The following is a 22,039-nucleotide window of genomic DNA, read 5'->3' on the forward strand; positions in this document are numbered from 1 at the left end:
AGTCCCGCCCTCGCCCCGCCCCGCGCGGCTCATAGAGCCCGCCCCGACCAGCGAGTTCCGGCCCCTCGGCGCCTCTCGCCGGCCAGAGCGCCGCTTCCGGCCCGTGGCGGGGCGGGAGCTTCCGGCGGGGCGGGGGTTGCGTAGCAGCGCGGCGGGGCCGGGCGGGGGGAGGCGGTGGAGGCCGCGGCCGCCCCTGAGCCCCGCGGCGTCCCGGAGCCGGCCCGGGCCCGGGCGGCAGGCGGTACGTGAGGCCGGGGCCGCGCTCTGGGGGGCTGCGGGGAGAGGGGGGCCGTGGGGGGGGAGCGAGCCGGGGACCGCCCCGGGGAAGGAACCGGGCGCTGCGGGGGGAGCGGGATGGTGCTGGCGGGGAAGGCCCTGGGGGGCCGGGGGCGCCCTGGGGGCGGTGGGGCGGCGTTAGGGGCTCTCTGGAGGGGCGATGCGGCCCCGGCAGCACCGAGAGCGGTGGGTGGGAGCGGGGGGGTGGGGGCCGGGGCTCGCGGAAGGGCCTCGAGGGCCGCTGCGGCCCCGGGGCCGGGGCTCGGGGGCTCGTGGAGCCGGGTCCGGGCCGGCAGGAGCCCGGTGCTCCTGGGGCCTGTGTGGGGTGGAGGCCGGGCCCGGCTGGGGAGGGAGCTGCTGGGGGTGGGCGTGAAACCCCCCCGTGGGGGAAGCGATGAGGGGGAAGGAGCCCCGGGAGGGGGGTGCGGCCCCCGGCGCTGCGGGGTCTTTGTGCCGGCGGCCCCGTCTCTGACAGCCTGGTCTGGAGGAGAAGCTCTTGGCTTTGGTCTCTGCCCTCGTACGTGTGTCCCCGGCTGGTGGAGCCCGGGCGGGCTGGGACGCGCTCGCGGGGCTCGGTGAGCACGTTCCGAGGTGGTGGCTGGAAAGGTGGAGTAACACAAAAAAGCGAGCCACGGTGGCCTGCCAAGGTGCTGGTCCCACCTGATGATGCAGCGCCGTAAGTACGGCTGGACGTCACCGGCAATTCCTCTTCTGGTAGCTTTTGATGGAAAGACTTTAATTGGGCTGCAAGTTGCTCCGATGACAAATTATTTGCAGCCTCTGGGTGCTGCTGTAGTGCAGTGAGGGCTCGGCCGCCCTGATCCCCGGGGCCCTCCCGGGCGAGGGGTGGGGAACCCCCTGCACAGCAGCCGTGGCAGGAGAGCGCCCGTCGCTCATGACAAAGGAATGTGGGGAACACACAGCTTCCCCGTTCTTGGAGGCCTGACCTCCAGAGCACATCACAAAGCCTGTCTGTCTGTTTGGGGAGGGTAGGAAGTAGAGGGAAGTCGGTAATTAAATGGGACAAGGCTTTATTTGCGACGAGGTTTCACAGAGCAGGCCGTGTACTGCTGCTCGTCTCGACTGTAAGCACCTGAGCTCGGCAGCATCTCGTCTTTTTTTAATACAGTTTTAAGTGATAAATGTGAAAAGGTCAAAAAATGCAACAGCATCACAAACTTTTTTGTTATAGTAATAATAAAGCTGCCTGTGGTGGCTTCGGGGGCTGGGTGTCATCGTGCCCGGTTCAGCGCAGTGGTAATGTCCGGGGGTGTTCCTGAGCCGGTTTTATCCTTGTTGCCGAGACCAGCAGATAAAACCAAAGCAGTTTTTTCCAATTCAGGCTTCCCTGCTGTCAATTTTTGCAACGCTAGAGCGAGCAGAGGAGTTGCAAGAAAAGCTTGGATTTGTGTCAGAAGATCTTAAGGTGGCATTTGGGGAAACTATTTTTAGCAGGATTGCGTAACTTAAAAGCTGAGACTTTACCTACTGGGCAAATGTTTCTTTCCTGGCACACGGTGCACTCCTGCAGTGCAGCGATCCTGCTGGAAACGCCTCTAATCCCAGCTTTTCTCCCGGCTGAGTGAGGTGGGGGTTTGAGGCAAGCGGAGTTCTGGCCGAGGGCTGGAATTTCCAAAGCGAAGTGCCACGGGGAGGCAACCGATGTTTAGACACCGGCTCGGTCGTGTTCAGCCTGTCGGGGAGGCTGGGATGCGTGAGGGCTCTCTAAGACTGGCTGGGGGCTCTGGAGCGACCCTTATTCTTGCTATTTAAATTAAAAAAAAAAAAAAGGCAAGGCAGAGTAATTTTTTATATGGTTGGAAGACAAGGTAAGGAGCGGTCCGAGATGCGCTGGCGGTTCTCTGTTCTCGTGACCGACTTCAGACCCTTGTCCCCAGGGAAACGTGTATCTGTGTTGGAGGCGTACGGGGCTCGTGTTGAGGTGCTCGATGGTTTCTGCACAGGTTATTCTGCTTTTTAGGAGAGTTGCAAAGGCTCTTTGGGAAATGCAGGTTTCTCTTCTGTGGGGCTGAAGGCCTGAGTTCCTGTGTGGAGGAAGAGAGGTGTCTTCATCTGGGCCCCGAGAGTGGGGTGAGGGGCAGGGCACAGCCTTCCACCTCAGTTTTTACCATGCTCATTTTTCCTTCCCTTTTTTTTCTCCTGTGACTAGGTCTGTCCTGTCTGGCCTTATGACTCCTGCGTCGCAGCGGCTCTTCGCCCTCGAAGAACGACATTTTAAACTGTAGAAGAGGAAGGGGAAAAGATGGGCCATTGGGAGCGTCTCCCTGAAAAGAGTAAACCCAGCCCAGCCCTGCCTCTTTGCTACTTAGGGAGGAATTCTGCCTCGGAAGGTAAACCAAGTACCTCTCAAAACTTTCTCCACCTGTGCACGGGGGCTGAGTTTTAAGTCCTTCCTCCACACACGTGGAGCCTCCGACACGTGAACAGTTAGAGTTACATCAGCAGTTTTATGGGGTGTTGCTTTATACATGCTTTCAGGGCTTTCAGTTGGCTGCTGCCGATAACTTTGAAGTCATATTTATCTGAAAGCTTTGGTTTGGCTCTGCTAACAAGATGGATCTCTGTATGCCTTGACAGTCCCCCCGCTGCAGCTGACGGTGCAACACGTACGGCTGTTCTCGCAGCTTGTAGCTGCCTGATCTCTCCCCTGGCAGATCTACCTAGATCACCGTTTAGAGATCACAGCCTGCTGTTCACGGGCCTGTGCAGGTTCACAGTGAAGGACACAGCTCTTGCTCCAAAGCCGTTAAAGAACCTTTGTTGTAAATTAATGTCTACAGGCAAATAGCAAGATCTTCCTTAAATTTCAGAGGTTTAAAATAAAGCCTGCCAAACTGGCTTAAAAACTGCCCCTGCCTGATTTCTGTATCTCTTATTTCACTTGGTGCTCTAGAAGAAGGGCAGACACTGGAATTCCCAGAGCGCTCTCGAAAGAGCGAGGTTCCCCGTGACTTGCAGGGAAAGTGCTTTGTTAACGAAACCCACTGATGAATCTGGCGTTCTGGAAAGGCATCCCAAAGGGCTGCAGAGACAGCTGGAGGCAATGCAAAGCGAACTTCAAACAGAGCTAAAGGTAAAAGCGAGCCGTGAGTTGCGCTGCTCAGCGGTCTCTGCCTCTGTTTTCTCGCTGATCAGTCGGCTTGGTGACTGGCCAACTGCTGGGGCTTCGCAGCTTGTGTGGGCTCCTCGCAGCAGAAAACAGGAAACACTTCTTACTGAGTAGGATCCGTGCTGTTCTGCTGTGAGGATGGGATTATTCACCAAGTCTAAAGAAATCCCTCGCGTCCAAATGCTTTAGACTACAGGTAAAAAGCTCTTGGTCTCCTCACGTTACAGTTTCCGTGTGGCAGCTGGTCTGGACTCGCTCGATACAACGGTAGTGCCGGTAGTCGAAGGTGTGTCTGACCGGGAGCGTGGAGACTTGGCCGCCCTGTGTGGGCCAGGCTGCTGCGCTGTCTCCGCAAGAATCCTCTGGGAATCCTCTCCTCCAGTTTGAGGAGCTGGGACCTCTTGGGGTGCTGCTGGTGAGGGGGTGGCTCCCGGGCATCCTCCTGCCTGCCAGGTCTGCCTTTCGGCAGCAGGTACCGGAGCAGCACGTCTGCCCCTCTTTAAACTGCCCGGCGTGGTTTCCTTTGGGGCAAGGCATCGCTCCCACTTCTGGTGGAGCAGTTAGAGTTGGGAGGGGACAGGCTACTGACGGAGCCGCGATGCGGGGTGCTTTTTATAGCTGCGTGTTATAAAAACAGACACTTTGGTGGCTGTGACTTAACATCTGCTGTTTTGGGGGGGGGGGAACCCCAAACATAAACTAGTTTAACTTCAGGTTTAGGCTTTTCATTTTCCTGGTGTCTTGACACTGTAAGAAACGGACCAGAAAATAAAAGGCTTGGCAGAGCTGGGTAAAGCTGTGCTGCGTAATTCCAGCTGTTAACAAGTGGCTTGTTCCGCTCATCTAACGAGGGGAAACCCGCCTCACAGACCCTCGCATCCTTCTCTGCCGTATCTGTAGCCATGAACGCTCTCCAGGCAAACCGCTTCTCGTGGGTGCAGGGCCCGGCACGTGCACGAGGCCCCGTCCCGCTCAGAGCCTGCCGGTGCCTCTGCCGTCGCCGGTGAGGAACGAGCAGCCCCCCAAAGTAGGCTGGGGCAGGGTTCCTGCCTCTGGGCTGTTGGCGGCAACGTCTTCCTCTGGTCTTGCTGCATCTGCCCGCAGATGTGGTGCGGCAGCGTGCTGCGCCGCATTCCTCCGTGATCTGTGGGGCTTGTGGGATGTCAGAGCTCAGGCGACAGCTGGGGAGGGCAGCTGGTGGCTTGAGTAGTTCTTAATGGGAGCTCGTACCCCGAGTCACAGGGCCTGGTTTAGTTCCTGCCCGGGTTCCTGGTAGGCAGGAGCTCAAGCAAAATAAAGAGACTTCGCAGTGTCGAAATGCAGCAAGTGGGAAGAATATTCTAAGCTCGTAGCAGAAAGAACAAAACCCAAAATGTGTGTTTCTGCCTGGATCTTGAAGGTTTCCCTCTGATAAACCTGGGGTGTAGGAACCTCAGGCTTGGGAGGCTGCGGTTCTGTTTGCGATACCTGGGCCAAGTGTGTCCCCTGATCGGTGACAGGGACAGCCCGCGTGCGCTGGGAGGGTCCCGGGCAGGGTCTCACCCCAGCACTGCAGCTGGGGTACCGCAGCCTCTGCAAGGCAGGCGAGTGCTCGGCCGGGGCAGGAGACGAAGTGTGGGTGTAGCCCCGTAAAGGAGTGCATCCCCCCCCGTTGAAATATTTTTGGAGGAATATAATGCTTGTGGAAATCTGCCACGAGGTTTCCTTCCCTGACGTGAAAGTGGTGCTGACCTTTGAGTGTTCTCCCAGTCGTCCCCGTGTTGTTGCATATCTCTGGGGTTTGGCGTGTTATTTCTGCCCCTTTGGCAGTCCTGTCTGAGGCGTCAAAGCCCCTTCACCGCTGTAGATTGGATTCCTGAGCTTTGGAAGGGCTTGATCTGAAAAAAGTAGAGAAGGGAAGTGGCAGGAATTGGGTGGGCAGCTCAGCAGCTCCAGGTCAGGCCACCCTGTCAGAATGTCTTAATAAAGAGCAGGACCTTGATGTTCCTGAAACAATGTGTGATTTTTATTTTTTTTTCCCCCCAGAAGTCGTTGCCATGGCTTAGTGACCTGCAGCAACAAACTGCGTTCCCTGAGCTGCTTCCAGTTCCGAAGCAGAGCCTTGCAATCAGCTGCGATTCTTGATATGCGTTTCATAGGGCTGTAGGTCTCGATGCAGCGCCAAGGACTTGGCAACCCGGGAGATCTTGTCATGTTCCTCGCAGGCTGAAGGTAAGGGTGGCTGGAGCGGAGCAGGGGTTTGAGCTGGTCTGTGGATGTTGCTCCTGCTCATCCACGGCTCTGGAAGAGAGCTGCCGTTTCAGTTCTCCATCCGTGGAACTGGGGATGGGATGGAGAAAAGCTGTCTTGTGCCGGGCGCGCGCCAGCGAGCGGGCTGTGCTGGAGGCAGGAGGACGGGGCACCGCAGTTTTACCTGGGCTGCTTGGCTTGCTTTTTCCGATGAGCCTTGCCCAGTCCGAGGGGATAATGCCCTTGTCCACGTCCCTGTTGGATTGTCCTTTGCTTCTGTAGAGCAGAGGGGACACTGTCCGCACAGCGCGATGGGAGCTTGGTGTGCTGAGAGCCGCGCCACTGCCAGGGCCGCCGCGAGGAACTTCCCAAAGATTATTTTTTTTTTTCTTTTCCTTTTTCGAGGTGGCTGATTTCCCCAGCAAGCTCTTCTGCCTCCAGCTTCTTTCGCTTAAATCCTCTCAAGGCATTAAAAGTACAGAAAACAGGATGAGTTTGTTGGGTCCCAGCTGGGAGAGGCTGCAGGCTGGCTGTGCTTTTCTGGTACCAGTAGTGTTGTTTCATGTCGTGGGATTTTGAGGCGCTGCCAGTGTTAGGCATGATGCCTGTAGGTGTTCCCAGGGCTATCAGCTGGGCTTTAGTGATCCTGAAGAGCTTCCCAGAACAAGGAACGGCCTTGCTGGGTGGCAAAGCCCTGTAGCCTGATTCTGCAGGGGTTAAGCAATAGGAGCTCTTCAACACGTTGTTTGTCCTTCCACCAGCTACCGAAACGGGATCTTGAACATGGGTAGGGCCTCACGATTGATGTGTTTTCCTCCTATTATACAACCGAGAACGATTGTTTAACCCCGCTTTCCTTTTGATCTTGTTTGCCTGTGTGTACTTGGGCAAAAGCTTCCTTTGACTTGCAAAGGGCTTTTTAGAAAAAGGGATTTTTTTTTTTTTTTGTTCCTTTGGAAAGTTTTGCTCTCTGGACGTGAGCTAATGTCAAACAGAAGATCAACACTGGAGAAAAAATCTTCGTGGAAAGAGCTGTTAGATTTGTACTCTCAATGCTTTTGGCTTTTAATTAGCAAATAATGAGTAATATTTTTATGTGTTTTGCCTGTGGCCTCTTGAATCAAAATAGTATGTACTAAAACTTTGTGGATTACAGTCAGTCATTCCTGAAGTCTCTGCTAACTGGTTAAAACACTTTGAAGAAATACTTCCACCTAAGAAAAGTTTTAGGCCTGGGGGGTACCGGTTATTTCAGGTGTGGGAGGGACTGCAGCGAGCATGCTGAATCCATCGGGTTTTGCTCCTGCTGAAAGAAACACGGTTTGGAGAAGGAATGAATTAACTCATGCCACCATTGTTCCAAAACAAGTACATTAGCTCAACAAGTGTGTTGAAGCGGGTGGTAACCCTTTAAAGGATTAGTAAGCAAGAATCAAGATACCAGTTCGTGTAATCAAACCCAACTCCTTGGTGTCGTCGTTCCCTTGGAGCCTGGAGCGCGGCTCCGCTGAGGTGCTGGTCCGTGTGTGGAGTTTAACAGCTCGTGCTGCAGAGCAGCGCTGCTTGAACGCTGCCGTATCGCAGAGCACGAAGGCTTGCCGGGCTCTTCCCTGAAACTGGCCTTGCTGTTAGGATTGCTTCGTTGGCTTTTCCTGCGAGTGGAGCGTAAATTACTTTAAATTGCTGTCTGCTTCCTGGGTATGTGCAACAGCAATTAGAGGCCCTGGGTATTAATGCTGGAGAGGAGTGAGAGAGTCACGTTTCAGCTGAGGCTGCTTGAGTGTCTGATCAATTTTTTTGGTGGGGAGGGAGTGCTGCTGCTCCCTGGTGTCATTAGTGGGGTGGTTAATTAGGCACAGGCCAAGCAGCTGGTGGTTACTGGTGGCGTGCATGCAGGCAGAACTGGTTTGTTGTATCTGCTGCTCTTCACCAGTTACTCTTGATGGAGAAACTGCAGTCAGGCAGGTGAAGCGACTGTCCTGGCCCGCAGACCAGCACCCTCCTCTGCGCCAGCGGTTTTTAAGCTCGTGGCCCATAGATGTCTCAAACGCACGCAGAAATTCCTGGGAAAACCACTAAACCATGCAGGCTCATTCCACACACGCAGGCAAGCCAGATGCCAACAAAATGGGAAGAAGCAAAGGAACAGGCAGAGCAATGCCACGAACCTGATCCTGCGGCCGCTGCGTTGCCTCTCCAGACCTCGCCGGTAGCGCTGAGCACGAGACAGCGCGTGGCTGAGCCCGGGGATTGCCCGTGCGGGGTGGACTCTGGACCCCACTCGGTTTTGGTGCTGTCTTTTGAAATCAGATCTGCTCTGTCGAACAGCGCGTAACACGGGTGAGCACGGGGTGTAATTTTGTGCCAGAAAAGTCAAGGTAATGATCGGAAAGACCAGGAAGGTCTGACGCGAGTCAAGGCTATAAATGCAGTCGCTTGGAACGGTCTGGCCAGGTCTGTGGGGCTCGACAGCTGCCGAAGCCCCGTGCAGCGAGGAGAGCGCAGTAGGGAAGGTGGCTGGCCCCCAGCCTGTGTCTCAAGAAACCGAGCGTCCCTTCTCCTCGCTGCCTTCACGTTTCCGTAACGCGCAGCTGTGCGACTCCCATCCACGTGGGTGCTGGGTGCACAGCCCCAGGCGGAGGAGCCATGGGGGATACGGCAGCCGGACCTGCGCTGCTGGTGTGTCGTTTCCAAAGGAGTTATGGGATGTACGTTGTGCCAGATCTTCCTTGCCTTTAAATCCTGTATCTGAGCAGAGAGCTCGCAGTTCCAGATTAGGGCAAAGTTTGGATTTGTGCTCAGCCTGGGTGCCAGCGAGCGCCAGGCCCAGCAGCGCAGGGAAGTGGCTGCAGCCAGGAATGCGCAACATGCACTGGGCTTGTTTCTGTCCCGCTGTGCTGCGTGGTTTAGAAACTGGGTCGCTGGACAACTAGGTCAGGCAGAGGGACTTTTAGCCAGCTTTAGATTATGCTGCATGTTCGGATCCAATATTGTTCTTGTTAATCCTCAGTTTCAGACCGCTCTTCCTTCCTTGTGTGACACTGGGGGCTGGTGCTGGTGCTGGCTGACGGGTCCCCAGTGCCCCACGACTGCCGGGTGGCTCTAAGCCGGAGCAGGGTGGCCGTGCGCTGGGCACTCATCTCAAGTATGTGGCTTGCGGGGGCCCAGCGAGTTCGTCACAGCTGCTGACCGTGCTGTGCTCTAAAATGCACAGACTTCGGATGCCAGGGGATGATGTGAGCCGCAGTGAGCGGTGCTGGCAGGAGGGCAGGCAAGTAATCACCCGGGCTTGGCAAGCTGCCCCTGGCCAGCTGGGCTGCACTAACTGGGTCGCTCGCAGGAGAGCAACAGACCGTCACAGCTCTCCGCAGTGACTGTCGTTGGGCTGGTGAATCCTATCCCGTTGTACCGGAACAGGCTGCTGTCGCTGGAGCCAGCTCTGGTTGCTGACGTGAGGGTTTCCTGTGAAACTTCCATGGTGTCAGGTCACTTAGGAGCTGCTTTAAAGCTGCAAGGCACGGACGTGGGCACAGCTTCAACACTGATGACTCTTCCGTCTTCAATTTGCTTGTCAGACCAGAGATCCGGCTGAGCAGAGCCCTTTCGCCTGCGTCCTGGCGCCAGCCCTGATCCTATCCGAGCGGCCTCCTCACCTGGGAGTGAGCAAAAGTGCTTCAGCCGAGCGTCAGCCCCCCGCAGAGCCCCTGCGCTCCCTCCCAGATACGACGGGGCAGCTTCTGCTCTCTAGCTCTGTCCCGGCGACTGGCTGTCCCTGGTCTTCTGCTGTCCCACCGGCGGTGCCGGCAGCCTCTTTCCTTGGTGTGACCTGGACTCCTGGGAGCAGAGGCCACCTTAAATGGATGCAGGTCCTGGGGGCTGGGAGCCAGTTGCTGCAAAACTTTGACTTCTTTAAGTTTCTGGGTCACTTTTTTCCCCCCCTGGGAACTTTCCAGTGGCAGCAAGACTGCTTCAGAAACCGTGCAGCCCCCCGGAGATGTTATGTATTTACTCACAGCAGGGAAACAGAGACAACAAAGCGTGGTGCCCCAGAACACACACAGTGCAAACCAGTGAGAAGATCGCTGGTGTCCTGGCTCCCATGCTGGGCTTTAACTGCTACGGAACAGCCCCTCTTGCATCCATATGTTGTTTTCTCTCCCTTTCCTCCCCTCCCCCTTGCTTTCTGGTTTTAATTCTATTTCTTTTGGCTCACAAAGCTGATGAAATTAGGAAAGATTATTAAAAACACCATTGCTCAAAGAACAGGTTTCTTCCGAGCTATCCCAGCTGCAATGCGGCTCTGGTATCTGTTGGCAACACTTATATTGGAAATAATGAGAAAATGGTGTCTTTTTTCCCTGAGAACCAGGCAAAACCTGACACTGGAGACTTCCAGCATAGGCTAATTAAGTTTGATTTGGTTTATTTGTTTGTCTTTAACTTCTTAAGGGATTCTGTCTGGTCTTCTGTATTTCCACAGAAGGGATGGGCTTCCCTAGTGAACTGGCACCAGATACCGGCTCGGAAGAGGGGCTGGCTGCGCGGACCTGCTGCTAAAAGGAGGGCAGGCAGCAGAGCTGGCAGACGCTGCCAGCGGCTGGTGTCCCTGGGGAGGAGCTGGACACCTTTGTGCTCGAACACGAGGCCCTGGGGTGGTCGCTGCGCTTCGTCCAGTCGTTGGCTTTACTGACCATTGTGCTCTGGTTTTTCCAGGCATATTTTTTGCCGTGTGTTTAGGAGGTAGGTGCTGGCTCCGCTCCCATGATCACATTGTTCTCGCTATTGTCATTTGCCGTTTGCCTTGGACCAGGTTGGTTTCTCTCGGTGAGCTCTAGCTGCGAGAGCAGAGTCGTCCCTGTCCCCTGTTCCGCTTGGCACAGCTGCGCGGCTCAGGGTGGGTGGGTGCCTCTTCCAAACCTTCACCTTCTCAGGCTCCGGGCGGCTGGGGGCCTGGGGAGTTTTGTAGCCAGCACATCATGTACCTGGGTGAAACTCGCTTCCCTTCCAGTGCTGTTGTCTGTCTCTGCGCTGGTGCTGGCTCGTGTGGCTCGCACTCATACTCGTCAGCTCCTGGGAGTGAGTCAGTGTCTCCCGACAGCCTGGCACGCTGTTCGCGTGGTGCAGGTGTCTGCTCCTGCCCCAGGACCCGCAGCCAACAGCGTGCTGGTCAGATCTGGTGGAAGACGCTGCTTTCCCAGCAAAGCTGTCCAGGGCCAGGCCCTCTCCAGGTTACTCTGGATCCTTGCCCTTGCCCCGGTGTGCTTACAGCTGTTGAGCGGGGAGAGCGGGCTGTGTGGGTGAGCAGGAGCGAGGAAGTACAGCCCCGCGAGCTCCAGGTGAGTCAGCCTCCCTGGGCTGGCGGAGCGGAGAGCTCCTCCGGAGCTGGTGGATGCTGGCTTGCTCCACAGACTGTGCCTGGAGCCGTCGATCAGGCAGAAAGCTTGGCTCAGCCAGAGTGTCTGGGATCCAGCGGCTTGAACATATTGTGGCAAAAAGGAGGGAACATGTGAACATGTGCTTTGGGGGCTGTGGAACAAATCCACGGGCTCCTATGCAGACATTATTTTTTTTCCAAGGGGGAGGGGGAGCTTTTTTGAGCCATTATTTTTCCTTTTGTCAACAGAAAAAATATTCTCAGCAATTAAATTTTCCTCTGGGGGCAGGAACAGTTAGTTATCGTGCTGGAAGACAGCACAGCATTACCACGGAAATCTTATCTCTGCTAACATGAAAGACGGGCAGATATGCTTTGGGTCAGAGGAGCCCAGCCTTGCTCGCTGTGATCCTGCGCTGCCATTTGAAGGGCGGAGGTAAGCTCATGCCAGTCAACCGAATGAAGCCCCTTTTTACCCAGGATTTGGAGCAAAACTGCAATGCGTTGGGTATGTAGGAATGAATGTCCTGTGGCCAGAGTAGGGGGAGTTGACGGTGATGATCTGCCTTAACTTTTAGATGTCATGTTTGCCTATTTAAATGGCAGGTTTATGGGGAGGGCGGGAGAGCAGCACAAGTCAGGGCTTGAGATGAGATGCTGGCCCCTCCGTAGCAATGAGGGGTCCCCGCTGTGGGGATGGGACAGGCTTGGGGCTGTCCTCGGTGCAGCGCTGCTCTAAGCTGGGGAGTGAGCTGTTGCCTTCCGCTTTCCTCTCCTCTACTTCCCCAAGGGCTTATTAGGAACCTTTGTCTCGGCTGGTGGATGCTGAGGAGGCTTTGGGTAAGGGTAGGAATGTCAAAGTGCTTTTGACTTGTTAATTACTGATCCTCTCTGATACCATCAAGCCCTTGTTGCTATGTAGATCTCTTCTGTGTTGAGCAGCGTGCAGGCACTCGAAGTCCCCAGGCCAAGAAGATGACAATCTACAAAGACAAGGCAGGAGTATGATGACAAGGGACGTGGAGGGAAGTGGGGAAAAAGTGACTTATGCCGGCTTTTCTCTGTAATTTGGGCTAAAGCCCAGTTCTGAGACTGGCCTCTGATCTGTGCGAACTATCCCCTCTCCCTGCCCAGCCCTAGGGAGGCAGGGGTGCTGGGGTCGAGAAGCTGTGCGTGTTTGGAGAGGGCAGGATTTGGGAAGCTCATTCGCTTAAATCAAGTATAATCATAGGTGGCAGTTGCTGTTTACTGCAGAAGCAATTTCCTGTAGCAGTGGGTTTGTCTGGGTTCCTGCTCAGCCTTCGCTCCCTGTATGGTGTCTTGCCCGTGTTGCAGATGGTTTGGCTCGACTTCACCCTGGTGTCTGAGCGCCTCTGCAAGCCCTTCCAGGAAAGGTATTTTCTAAGCTCTTTGTGCTTCGGTTCAGCACATGATGGATCCCTGCAGCCCGTGAATCATCGCTCTTGCTGAGAAGCGCTGCGCAAGTAGGGCTTGCTCGTATTAGCTATACGATACCTTCTTCGGGGCCATCCTGCAGGTTGCTGAGCCCAGGGAAGGAGGAGTGTATCCAGCATCCTGCGGGGCCCGGTCATTAATTCACCGCTGGATCTGGCAGGAGGGAGATTGGGTTGCCAGCTCCATCTCACTCGAGCATTTGCAGACGTTTTCAGCTCTCCTGTTTCTGCTTCGCGACAGCAGCAGGGTGCTCCTTGCTTCAGCGTGCTGGCAGAGCCCCGCAGATGATCTCTGGCAGAAGGGGGAACAGCTGGGTCGAGGAACGAGAAGAATTCAGGGGCGCTCAGACTCGTGCAGGTGCTGAAATTTTTCTGGAGGAAGTTTTGATGTGGCTTCTGTTTGGCAGATGGCAAGGCTGGCTTTCAGTGCTTGTGTTTTGCCCTCCGCTTGGCTCTTTCCTGAGTGGATGTGAAGACGTTTAGTGTCTTGCCCAGCTGATTGTTGGAAGGATGATGTTGGAATTCGGAAGCGAAAGACAAAGAAAGCCGAGTTGCTAGGAGGTGCGGTTCTGAAGAAGCGGTGCCCAGCGCCGTTCCACGGCGATACCCGAGTGCCCGTGCAGGAGCAGGTGCTGTGTCTCCCAAGCAGAAGGAGAGGGCAGGCTGTTCGTGGAGCTGCGTCTGGATTCAGAGGCCCGTTAAGACACCAGGGCATGAACCAGTGCCCGAGCACTGAGCCACAGAGGAGGTCAGAATGGTCCCAGCTGCAAAGTGAAGCACCTCTATGGTGGGGGGCTAGCAGGGTGCACGGGTGCTGTGGCTCAGCTGGCAGCCAGGAGCTGTTGTGCTGGGTCCTCCACATCCCTGTTTGCCCTTCCAGTTGGTTTGAACCCAATGTAAATGTGTTGGAGGTGCTGAGACTTGCAGTGCGAGTGGCTCATCAAGGGATGGGAAGGAATTTGGGTTCCTTCCCAGTGGAGGGGAGCAGCATCTGTCCAAAGGCGTGGGAAGGTTTAAGAGCAGCCGATCCTAGTTGCTCGAGATCGGTTCTCCCTCCAGCCTGCAGCCGTTAATCTTGTTATCTGAATTGCAAACTGACACAGGGACTTTCCCCACCCCAGCCTCCGTCAGAGGAGTCTTTTGTCTGTGCCTGCTCTGTGGAAGGAAAGAATCCATCCGCACGTGGAGCTGAGAGATTGTCTGACTTTCAGAGCGTCCTGTGAGTTGATTGAAGTTCCTCCCTGCTGCCCTTTGACTTGGGGAGGGTCCCAAGGGCCAACCATGAAGCGACTGCGTTACCTACAGCCTCCCTTTCTGCCCATCCATCACCTTCTCTCCTCCCTGGCTGCTCTAGCTGAGCAGACACAGTGGTTTCCACAACCAGCTCTGCTTGCTGTGTCTGTCTAGAGCCAAAGAGCTGGCTGGGGAGGTACGCGGTGTTGTGCAAGCAACTCTGCCGAGGTGCAGGAGCCCGGCACCGCTGGCCGTGCCTGGGTGGCCACATCTGGCTGTGGCGCAGCAGCAGGGCGAGTCCCTGCCTGCCCTGCAGAGCAGGTAGATGTGCCCGGTGTTTGCACAGCTGGAAGTGCTGCCATGCTCCAGTCTCCTCACCGCATGGAGGGTGGTTTCAGAGCCTCGTGCAGCGTCCATGTGCCCTCGCACACCTCCCGTCCCCTCTTGGCTTCTGCTTGTATTTGGGGTAGGGACTCCTTTATCTGGAGCCAGGGGCAGTGTGAATCTGTATAGCGGTTTGATGTTGGTGAGAATGGGAGGGGAGGAGCTGGCTCTTGAGGGACAAGCCGCAGAGGAACCGCTCACTGCCGGTGTGCTGGTCAAGGTCGGCCTCTGGCAGATGGTGTCAGAAGCTGGTGAACAGTGTTACCTGGGAATGCCATCCCCGGCGGGGAGGGACGGGGACTTTGTGCCGCAGGGGCTGCTCTCGGGGCTCCACACCCTCCGTGCGGGGAGCAGGAGCCCCGGCAGCTCTGGCGAGTCCTGGGGACTCCTCGTCCAGGCGCTGGAGCACCCAGCTGAGGTCACGCTCTGCTGCAGATGGTGTTGAGCGTCTTCACTCTGTGTCTGCTCGGCCGAATGGGAAAGCTGCTGCAGACGGCAGCAGAGGACAATACCTGCAGCAGGCAGCTGGGGTGCCAGGAGCCAGCGGGGCTGCTGTTCCCAGGGAAGGAGCTGGTTCCTCCACAGCCGATGCGGGTGTCTGGCTGCACCCAGGAACAGTCCCTGGCATGGATCCCACTGCTCGCTCGTTAGAGGTGTCCCTGTGCTGTCCTCTATAAACAAGTAGAACTGTGCAAAGCCAACCCCAACAACCAGCAAGTAGAAAGATTGCAGCAGGATTAGTAATAACCTGTGTGGGAGAGAAGCAATGCTAGCAGCGCGTCAAAACGGAGGAGCAGTTCAGCACACACAAAGGGGGCTGAGGCCGCTTCCCCCTGCGCACTCCTCTGTACGGCGCTTGGCTGTGAGCTCCAGCCGTGCCCGGGGCTACCCAACTGCCTGCCTGTTGGGAGGAGAGCGCCGAAATTTGGGAACTAGGATGTTGTGAGGGCCGGGACCTGCTTTGTCCAGACGGCATGGGATGCTCGACTGCTCCTAATCACTCTTCTTTTTCCCTCCCCAGGGTTCTGGCATCGGTGATGAGCAATGGGGTATGATGTAGCACGTTTTCAGGGGGATGTTGATGAAGACCTTATATGCCCCATCTGCAGCGGGGTCCTGGAGGAGCCGGTTCAGGTAGGTTTCCGTCTGAGCACTGACTGTGGCTACTGAAAGCCTCCGATTGCAACTCCAGACTTCTAGATGTCTTGATCAGATGATGGGCGCCGCACACAGCGTGTGCATTAGGTGAGCTCAATGGATTCTTAACTTTCCTACTAATGGTTTAAGGCAACAGCACGGGTAAGGAAGCAGCACCAGGGATAAAAGTCTGCGGTTGTGTGAGTGCTGGTGGAAATGAGCTGAAGTTCTGGGTTTGGGGGATGTCCTGTTCCTACACTGGCCGAGCTGTGGCCATGTGCTGGGTAGCTCAGTACCCTCTGCGTAAATCCAGCTTCATTTGAAATAAAACGGATTAAAATAAAACTGAGCTAATCTGAAACACGTGCATAATAATTGCAGTTTCATCACTTAATAATGAACCGCATCACAAAAGCTGTGCTTTGTGCCGTGCTGGTAAGCTGCCCGATGGGGATCCCAGAGGGGCTGGGCTGTGCGCTGTAGCCCACCCTGGGCCAGTGGGCTGGGGATGTGTGGAACTGCACCCTATTGTCGTGAAAGTCGTGTGTTAGCACCTTCCGGCTACACTAATCTCTTACGTCAAACAAGTTTTGATTTTAAAAAGTCTGTCAACATGTGAACACGATCACAGGCCATCGCATAAACCAGAGGGAAAGTTGCAGCTTTCTTAAGCAGGTTTATTTAAATCTCCTTTTAAGAATGTGATATCAGAAACTCCCTCGTTCCCAGGCTTTTCTTAAGCGTGTTCAACAGCCTGTCTGTTGGATGCCAGCCCTCCTGCTCCTGCCAGCACCGCAGTAACGGGAGCTGCGATGAGGCTGAGTCTGTAGCTAGGCACAAGCTGTGCTCTCTGACCAGCCTTGGTTTGCAGGGAGCAAATTCCTGAGGTCTCTTCCCCTGCTCCTCCTTCCAGCGAGGTCCCTCTGCCTGGTCAGAGCGGGGCCACCTCCAGTGATGCCTCAGAGGGCTCAGGGCCGTATCCAGCCCCAGGATTTCAGTATCTCCAAGGATGGAGATTCCCCAGAGCCCGTCCCCGTGTTACGGGCACGGCGTGACCCTCGGTGCAGTGACCAGTGAAACTGGTGTGATTTATCTGTCGCATCTCCAGTCTGCACGTGGTGACACTGGGGTACCCCAATCACTGAACTTCAGGGGGGTGAGCATGGGCTTGAGAGGATAAAACACCGCAAGGGGAGCGGAGAGGCCAGCTTTGTGGAGGACAGTGGAAAGCCGAAGCCTCAGAGAGCGGGACTTCGGGAAGACGCGAGGGAGAGGAGTGGCTGTCCCTGTGCCGGAGCCTGGCACGTGCTGCCCACTGGCTCAGAGCCCTGCGCTGGGCTGGTTGGCTCGAGCTGCGATGCCACAGAGGCTGCACTAAAACTCCCAAGATGGTCCTGGAGCTTGAATGGGTGAACCCTAATTCAGCGTGCGTCCTGCAATCCTTGCCTGCCTTTGTCGGCTGGTGCAGGGCAGCCTGCAAGGCGCTGAGGGAACAGCCTGTAAATGAGACGTAGCTCTGAACGCGTCTGACCTTCCTGTAACTCTGCGTTTCTGCTCTGCGGAAGAAAGCTCAGTCTTGTCCAAAGAGCTGGCGCGTGTCCCGCTCCCCTTCCCCAATCTTAATACTCTCTCAACTGCAGCTTGAATGCGAGAGCAGAGCCCAGCTGTGTAAATACAGTGAAGTAACGTTCTAATCTGCCCTGGAAAAATGTTTAAATTTAGCATCCCGGTCGGTCTTGCCCCCTCAGCCCTTTCAGGAGGCAGCACCTCCTGGGCCGGAGCAGAGCAGGAGCTCTGAGGGGTCCCTGCGCTGTCCCAGGGAGCTGATCTGCTCGCAAGACACCGCCTGTCTGGGCGGAGGAGAGTCCCTTGGTGGGGCTGGGCACACGAACTAAAATCAGAGGTGGATGAAGGTGGGCACCTGCTTTTCCAAGGGAAGGGGGGATGGCTCTGCAGCAGTGCTTGTGTTGTAGCGGGCGGTGCTGTGCGTGGCTCTGGTCTTTGCAGGTCTGGTTTTGGTGTCTCATTCCCCTGTGCGGGCGTCGCGCCTGCTTGTGTGATGGAGGTGCCTCTTCCCTTTGCTTCCCTCCCCCAAGGCAGCACGTAGCTGCTGGGCACCCCTCGGAGACTGAGAGCCTTTCTCTGCTCGAGGTTTCCTCTACACGCGAGCCAGCGCACACTTCCCCGCCAGGTCTGAGTAATGCGTGGCTGTTCTCTGCCCCTCCGCAGGCTCCTCACTGCGAGCACGCCTTCTGCAATGCCTGCATCACCCAGTGGTTCTCCCAGCAGCAGACGTGCCCCGTGGACCGCAGCGTCGTGACGGTTGCCCACCTCCGCCCCGTCCCGCGGATCATGCGTAATATGCTCTCGAAGCTGCAGATCACTTGCGACAACGCTGTTTTCGGCTGTACGGCAGTTGTGCGACTTGACAACCTCATGTCTCACCTCAATGACTGCGAGCACAATCCAAAGCGCCCGGTGACTTGCGAGCAGGGATGCGGGTGAGGATGGCCTCGGGGGGCTCTGCCGCAGAGGGTGGGCAGAGCAGGGGGCACAGGCTCGGGGAAGGAAACCGGGGTTCGCTGCCAGGTACCCTTTTGCCCCCCGGGCGCAGAGCTCCGGGGGTAGCAGGGCTTTGAAGGCCATGGTGCTGCAGAAAGGGTTGGGAAGGATTTTTAGTGAAACCCATTTCTTTTTAAACTTGGTTCAAAGCCCCCTGGCTCTTCGGCTCGTTGCTGGGCCTTGGGTGTCAGTTGGCTGCTGGAAATGGGGTACTGGAGCCTTTGTGAATCCACCCAGAGCCATTCCTCCTGGGACAAGTTCCAGCAGGAGCTCTGCTCCCTCCTACGTGTTGCCGCGAGCCAGGAGCGGTGGGCGGCCGGTCTGGCCTCGGCGCTTGTGCTCTGGGTGCCGATGTCCTTCCCGCTCACGTGTGGTAAGCATCCAGCCGGGTGGTGACTGACTGTTGGCTTGGAGACTGTCAGAGACCGGAGCAGGCCCGTGGGCTGCCTAGTGTGGGACCTGGTTCTGAGCCCTGATCACTTTGGAGGAGGAAAATCCCCATCGCCTGCCGACCCATAGCTCTCCCCGAGACCGTTTGGCTTGGCCCTGAGACTCGGCAGGGAAGAGGCCTTCCTACACCTCTGGGAGGTTATGGCGCTGGGCTTCCCGGGCCTCTTGGCGAGTCCTCCAAGACTGGATTTGTTCTGGAGACTGTTTATCTGCTTATGCCAAGTGCTCTGGCGTGTAACTTTCCCTAATGTGGGGCCTCCACCTTTGTTTGTAATGCTCCGCAGCTTGGAAATGCCCAAAGACGAGCTGCCAAACCACAACTGCATCAAGCACTTGAGATCTGTGGTGCAGCAGCAGCAGACGAGAATCGCTGAGCTGGAGAAGACCTCAGCAGAGCACAAGCACCAGCTGGCCGAGCAGGTAGGTCCGTGTGTGCGAGGGGCTGTCTCGCAGCGGGGTCTCTCATGGGAAGGGTCGGTCTCGCCTGCTTGGACACCAAACACCGAAAAAGGCTCGCGGACGAAGAAAGCGGCTGCAGAGCAGCCGGGGCTCCGCTGCTGTTCTGCACCCCTCTCGTCCAGCCGCTGGGATGGTGGCTGAGCCGACGGGGAGGGACGTGTTTCGAGACGTGGGGTCTGGTCTCGTGACGTGTAGCCGCCGTGCTGGCTCCTTTTTGCAAACGCCGCTGTGTCCTGCCTGTTGTAGAAACGGGACATTCAGTTGCTGAAGGCCTACATGCGCGCCATCCGCAGCGTCAACCCCAACCTGCAGAACCTGGAGGAGACCATCGAGTACAATGAAATCCTGGAGTAAGTGCTGGTTCCCGTGCTGGTCGGGGAGGAGCTGGGGAGCCCTGCGTCGGGGCGTGAGCGGAGCTGGGAGTCCGCCGGCTTCGCTGACGGATTTGAGGGGGGTTGAAGTGCCGAAGGCGTGGTTTGAGAAGAAAATGCCTCACAAAAACAAGGGGGGCAGTTGCGGGGTGTTTGTGCTGGGGAGCGGCACGTGAGCTGCTTGCACAATGGGTTCGGACCGTTTTTATTCTTCCACCTGCATCCTGCCCCCGAGCAGGAAGCTGCCGGATTCCTTCCTCCTTGCGAGAAGGGCCGGAGGAAGCAGCTTCTCCTCTCATCCCTTCTTGCCCTCCCTCTGGGGAGGGAGTAGCAGAGCTGAATGCCGCAGCTGGGTCCTGTCCGGGGGTGGAAGCAGGGGAGGGGTAGGTGGGGAAATGGAGGCGAGGACCAGCTCCTCGATGCTGGTGGGGAGCCGCCAAAAATGGGTGCTGCTGACCGCGTGTCCCGTCTGTCACCAGGTGGGTGAACTCCCTGCAGCCGGCCCGCGTGACGCGGTGGGGTGGAATGATCTCCACGCCGGACGCGGTGCTGCAGGCCGTCATCAAGCGCTCGCTGGTGGAGAGTGGCTGCCCCACGTCCATCATTAACGAGCTGATCGAGAACGCCCACGAGCGGAACTGGCCGCAGGGCCTGGCCACGCTGGAGACCCGCCAGATGAACCGGCGGTACTACGAGAACTATGTGGCCAAGCGCATCCCCGGCAAGCAGGCGGTGGTGGTGATGGCCTGCGAAAACCAGCACATGGGCGAGGACATGGTGCTAGAGCCGGGACTGGTGATGATATTTGCACACGGAGTGGAGGAAATCTAAGGACTTTCAAAGAGAAACGCTCCGTGCTGACGAGGGAGAGGAGGGGGAAGGTGCAGAGGTGGAGGCCGGGGGTAGCCGGCCAAAACTGCTGGTGTTCCCTAATCACCGACATGGTTTTCTTAGGGCACTGTTCCCTCGAACCTCTTGCTTCCTAGCTGAAACGATTAAATGCCTCTGGCAAATACTACTCAAACACTTGGCCCAGCGGTGAGCACGCGCTGCAGCCCCTCCACGTTCGCCCGTCGCCGATCAGCTTCCCCGTTCGATGTCCTTCAAGGAGAGAAGGAGCAAGCGCTCCACACGTACTGCCAGACTCCTCAGACCCCGCCTGCGGTTTGGGTGCTGGTGCCTCCCCAAAGCCCGGCTCCTGGTCCAGCCCAAACCCCAAGGCCCAGCTCAGCTCTTGCTGTGGACTGACCCCGCGGCCCCTGCCAGCTCTGGCTTCTCCGGTGGCCGAATCCTCCCTGGGCTTTTTCTCCCTCTCTGGATTTTCCGCCTCGCTTTCCGGCATCTCTGCCACCGTCTCTCCGAGCCTTGCCTCCGACCACGCAGCGGGGTCCGCTCCCCCATCCCCTGCGGGCTGGGGAAGGGGCTTGGCCGGGGGGAGTCCCCGAGCTGGGTGCTGTCAGCGTCGCCCCTGCCCAAGCCCTGCTCGACCTGTGGCCCCCTGGAGCCAAACCAGCCACGGACGAGCCCCTGGCGCCCACCGAGGGCTTGGGCCTTCCACCACGTGGGGGGACTCGGTGTCGGGGACCAGCCTTTCCCCTGGCACGGTGCCGTGCAGCCCTGGGGCTCCTCTCTCCGTGCATGCCCCAGCCCCTCTCCTCCCGGGGAGAGGCCGGACCCCCCACTCCCCCCCCAGCTCGCAGTCCCCCGGGCATCTCCCACCCTCCCGCCTTGCCCCGAGACGCCGTCCTGCCCTGTGTTTGCCGGTGTTTGGCTCTGCTTTCTCTGCTGTTACTGGTGTTACTTTTCCAGACACTTGTGACTGTGGTTCTGTATTTTTTTTTGTACTTTTTTTGGCCTTTTCTTGTTTTTATTTCCCCCCCTTTTATTTTATTTTTGAAGTATCGTGGACAGGCACCTCAGAACCTGGTTACGTTTACTTGTTGGGAACTTAATTTATTTGCATTTGTTTTGTTGTTTTTTACAGTACTCTCTCGGCCGGTGTCTGTACTGCTCGGGTCCGGCCGCAGCTCGGCGCGGTGCCCGGCGGGAGGCAGGGGTTTAAGTGATCAATAAACAGCGTTCTGGTTGCTTTATTGGCGTCTCGGCGCCTTGGGGCTCTGCGCCTGCTCCCCGAAACCCCCCGCCAGGGAGGACACGGCGGGGTTTGACAAAGGGGCTCAGTCCCATGTGAAAAATGGGTGGGTTTGGGGGGGTCCTCCCCATCTCGCGGGGGCTGCGCCGGGTCCCTCCCGTCTCTTTGTGTTGCCGGGATCAATAAACGCCTTTCCCGGGCGCTGCGGCTCCCTCCGGCCGGGGATCCCCCCCGGGAGCGACGGGCCCCCGCCACGGGGCTCCCTGGGGGGGCTGAGGGTCCCGGGGGGCTCCAGCCGCTGGGGGGGTCCCCTCTACCCGGCTCTGCAGCCCCCCCACGGCATGGTCCCCCAAAAGGACTAACCCCCCCTCAGAGCCCCGCTGCCCCCGCCGTTAAAAGAGCGGGTACCGGGGACGGGAGGCCCCCCACGTGTGACCGCTCCCCCCCCACTCCGCGGCGGCCCCGTTCGAGGCGGCCCCGGGAGTCCCCGCAAAAACGGGGTCGGCGTCACGGACAGGATTCGAACCTGTGCGGGGAAACCCCATTGGATTTCGAGTCCAACGCCTTAACCACTCGGCCACCGTGACTCCCGCGCCACCCTGCGCCGCGCTCCGCCTAGACCGGGCCCCGCCGCCGCCCGCCCCGCCCCGCCCGCCCCGGCCCGGTGCGCCGCGCCCGGGCTCACACCGGGGCTCCCCGCCCCGCCCGCTGCCCCGCCGCCGTTCCCGGCCCAGCCCCCGCCCCCGCCCCGGGGCCTCCCGACCGGGCCGCCGCCCCCGCGGCGGGGGGGACGGGGAGGGGGGCGTCGCCGAGCGCCCGGCCCGGCAGGGGGCGCCGCGGCCCGGCCGCGCCGGTACCGAGCGGGCAGCGCTCGCGCAGCGCGGGCGG

The 22,039-nt window shown here is 57.7% G+C and overlaps 1 protein-coding gene and 1 non-coding gene across 13 annotated transcripts; one reads left to right on the top strand and one right to left on the bottom strand.

Annotated features, from left to right (window-relative positions):
- Positions 1-133: 133 nt before the first annotated feature.
- Positions 134-21,152, top strand: RNF41 (ring finger protein 41). Of its 12 annotated transcripts, none has more exons than XM_075133848.1 (10): positions 134-241; positions 2,447-2,627; positions 3,191-3,370; positions 3,521-3,602; positions 5,432-5,617; positions 15,102-15,214; positions 17,447-17,718; positions 18,514-18,649; positions 18,935-19,038; positions 19,539-21,152. In XM_075133848.1, the coding sequence occupies exons 6-10, from the start codon at positions 15,125-15,127 to the stop codon at positions 19,888-19,890; spliced, it is 954 nt and encodes a 317-aa protein (XP_074989949.1). In that variant the 5' UTR covers positions 134-241; positions 2,447-2,627; positions 3,191-3,370; positions 3,521-3,602; positions 5,432-5,617; positions 15,102-15,124; the 3' UTR covers positions 19,891-21,152. The 12 variants fall into 12 exon arrangements, with proteins under 12 accessions (XP_074989949.1, XP_074989951.1, XP_074989955.1 ...); XM_075133850.1 differs by lacking the exon at positions 3,521-3,602 and adding an exon at positions 13,585-13,682; XM_075133854.1 differs by lacking the exon at positions 5,432-5,617.
- Positions 21,153-21,656: 504 nt separating this feature from the next.
- TRNAS-CGA (transfer RNA serine (anticodon CGA)) lies at positions 21,657-21,738 on the bottom strand. The gene has a single exon. It is a non-coding gene; the product is annotated as a tRNA-Ser (tRNA).
- Positions 21,739-22,039: the final 301 nt, after the last annotated feature.

The sequence above is a fragment of the Calonectris borealis genome, chromosome 30 (assembly GCF_964195595.1).
Source record: "Calonectris borealis chromosome 30, bCalBor7.hap1.2, whole genome shotgun sequence".
Lineage (NCBI taxonomy): Eukaryota > Metazoa > Chordata > Aves > Procellariiformes > Procellariidae > Calonectris > Calonectris borealis.

What these genes read in the sequence shown, in the direction of transcription:
- RNF41 (XM_075133848.1), top strand. Translation starts at nt 15,125, where the DNA reads ATGGGGTATGATGTAGCACGTTTTCAGGGGGATGTTGATGAAGACCTT. An exon ending in ACTTGCGAGCAGGGATGCGG is followed by an intron (nt 17,719 to 18,513) that starts GTGAGGATGGCC and finishes AATGCTCCGCAG; the next exon opens with CTTGGAAATGCCCAAAGACG. An exon ending in AGCACCAGCTGGCCGAGCAG is followed by an intron (nt 18,650 to 18,934) that starts GTAGGTCCGTGT and finishes TGCCTGTTGTAG; the next exon opens with AAACGGGACATTCAGTTGCT.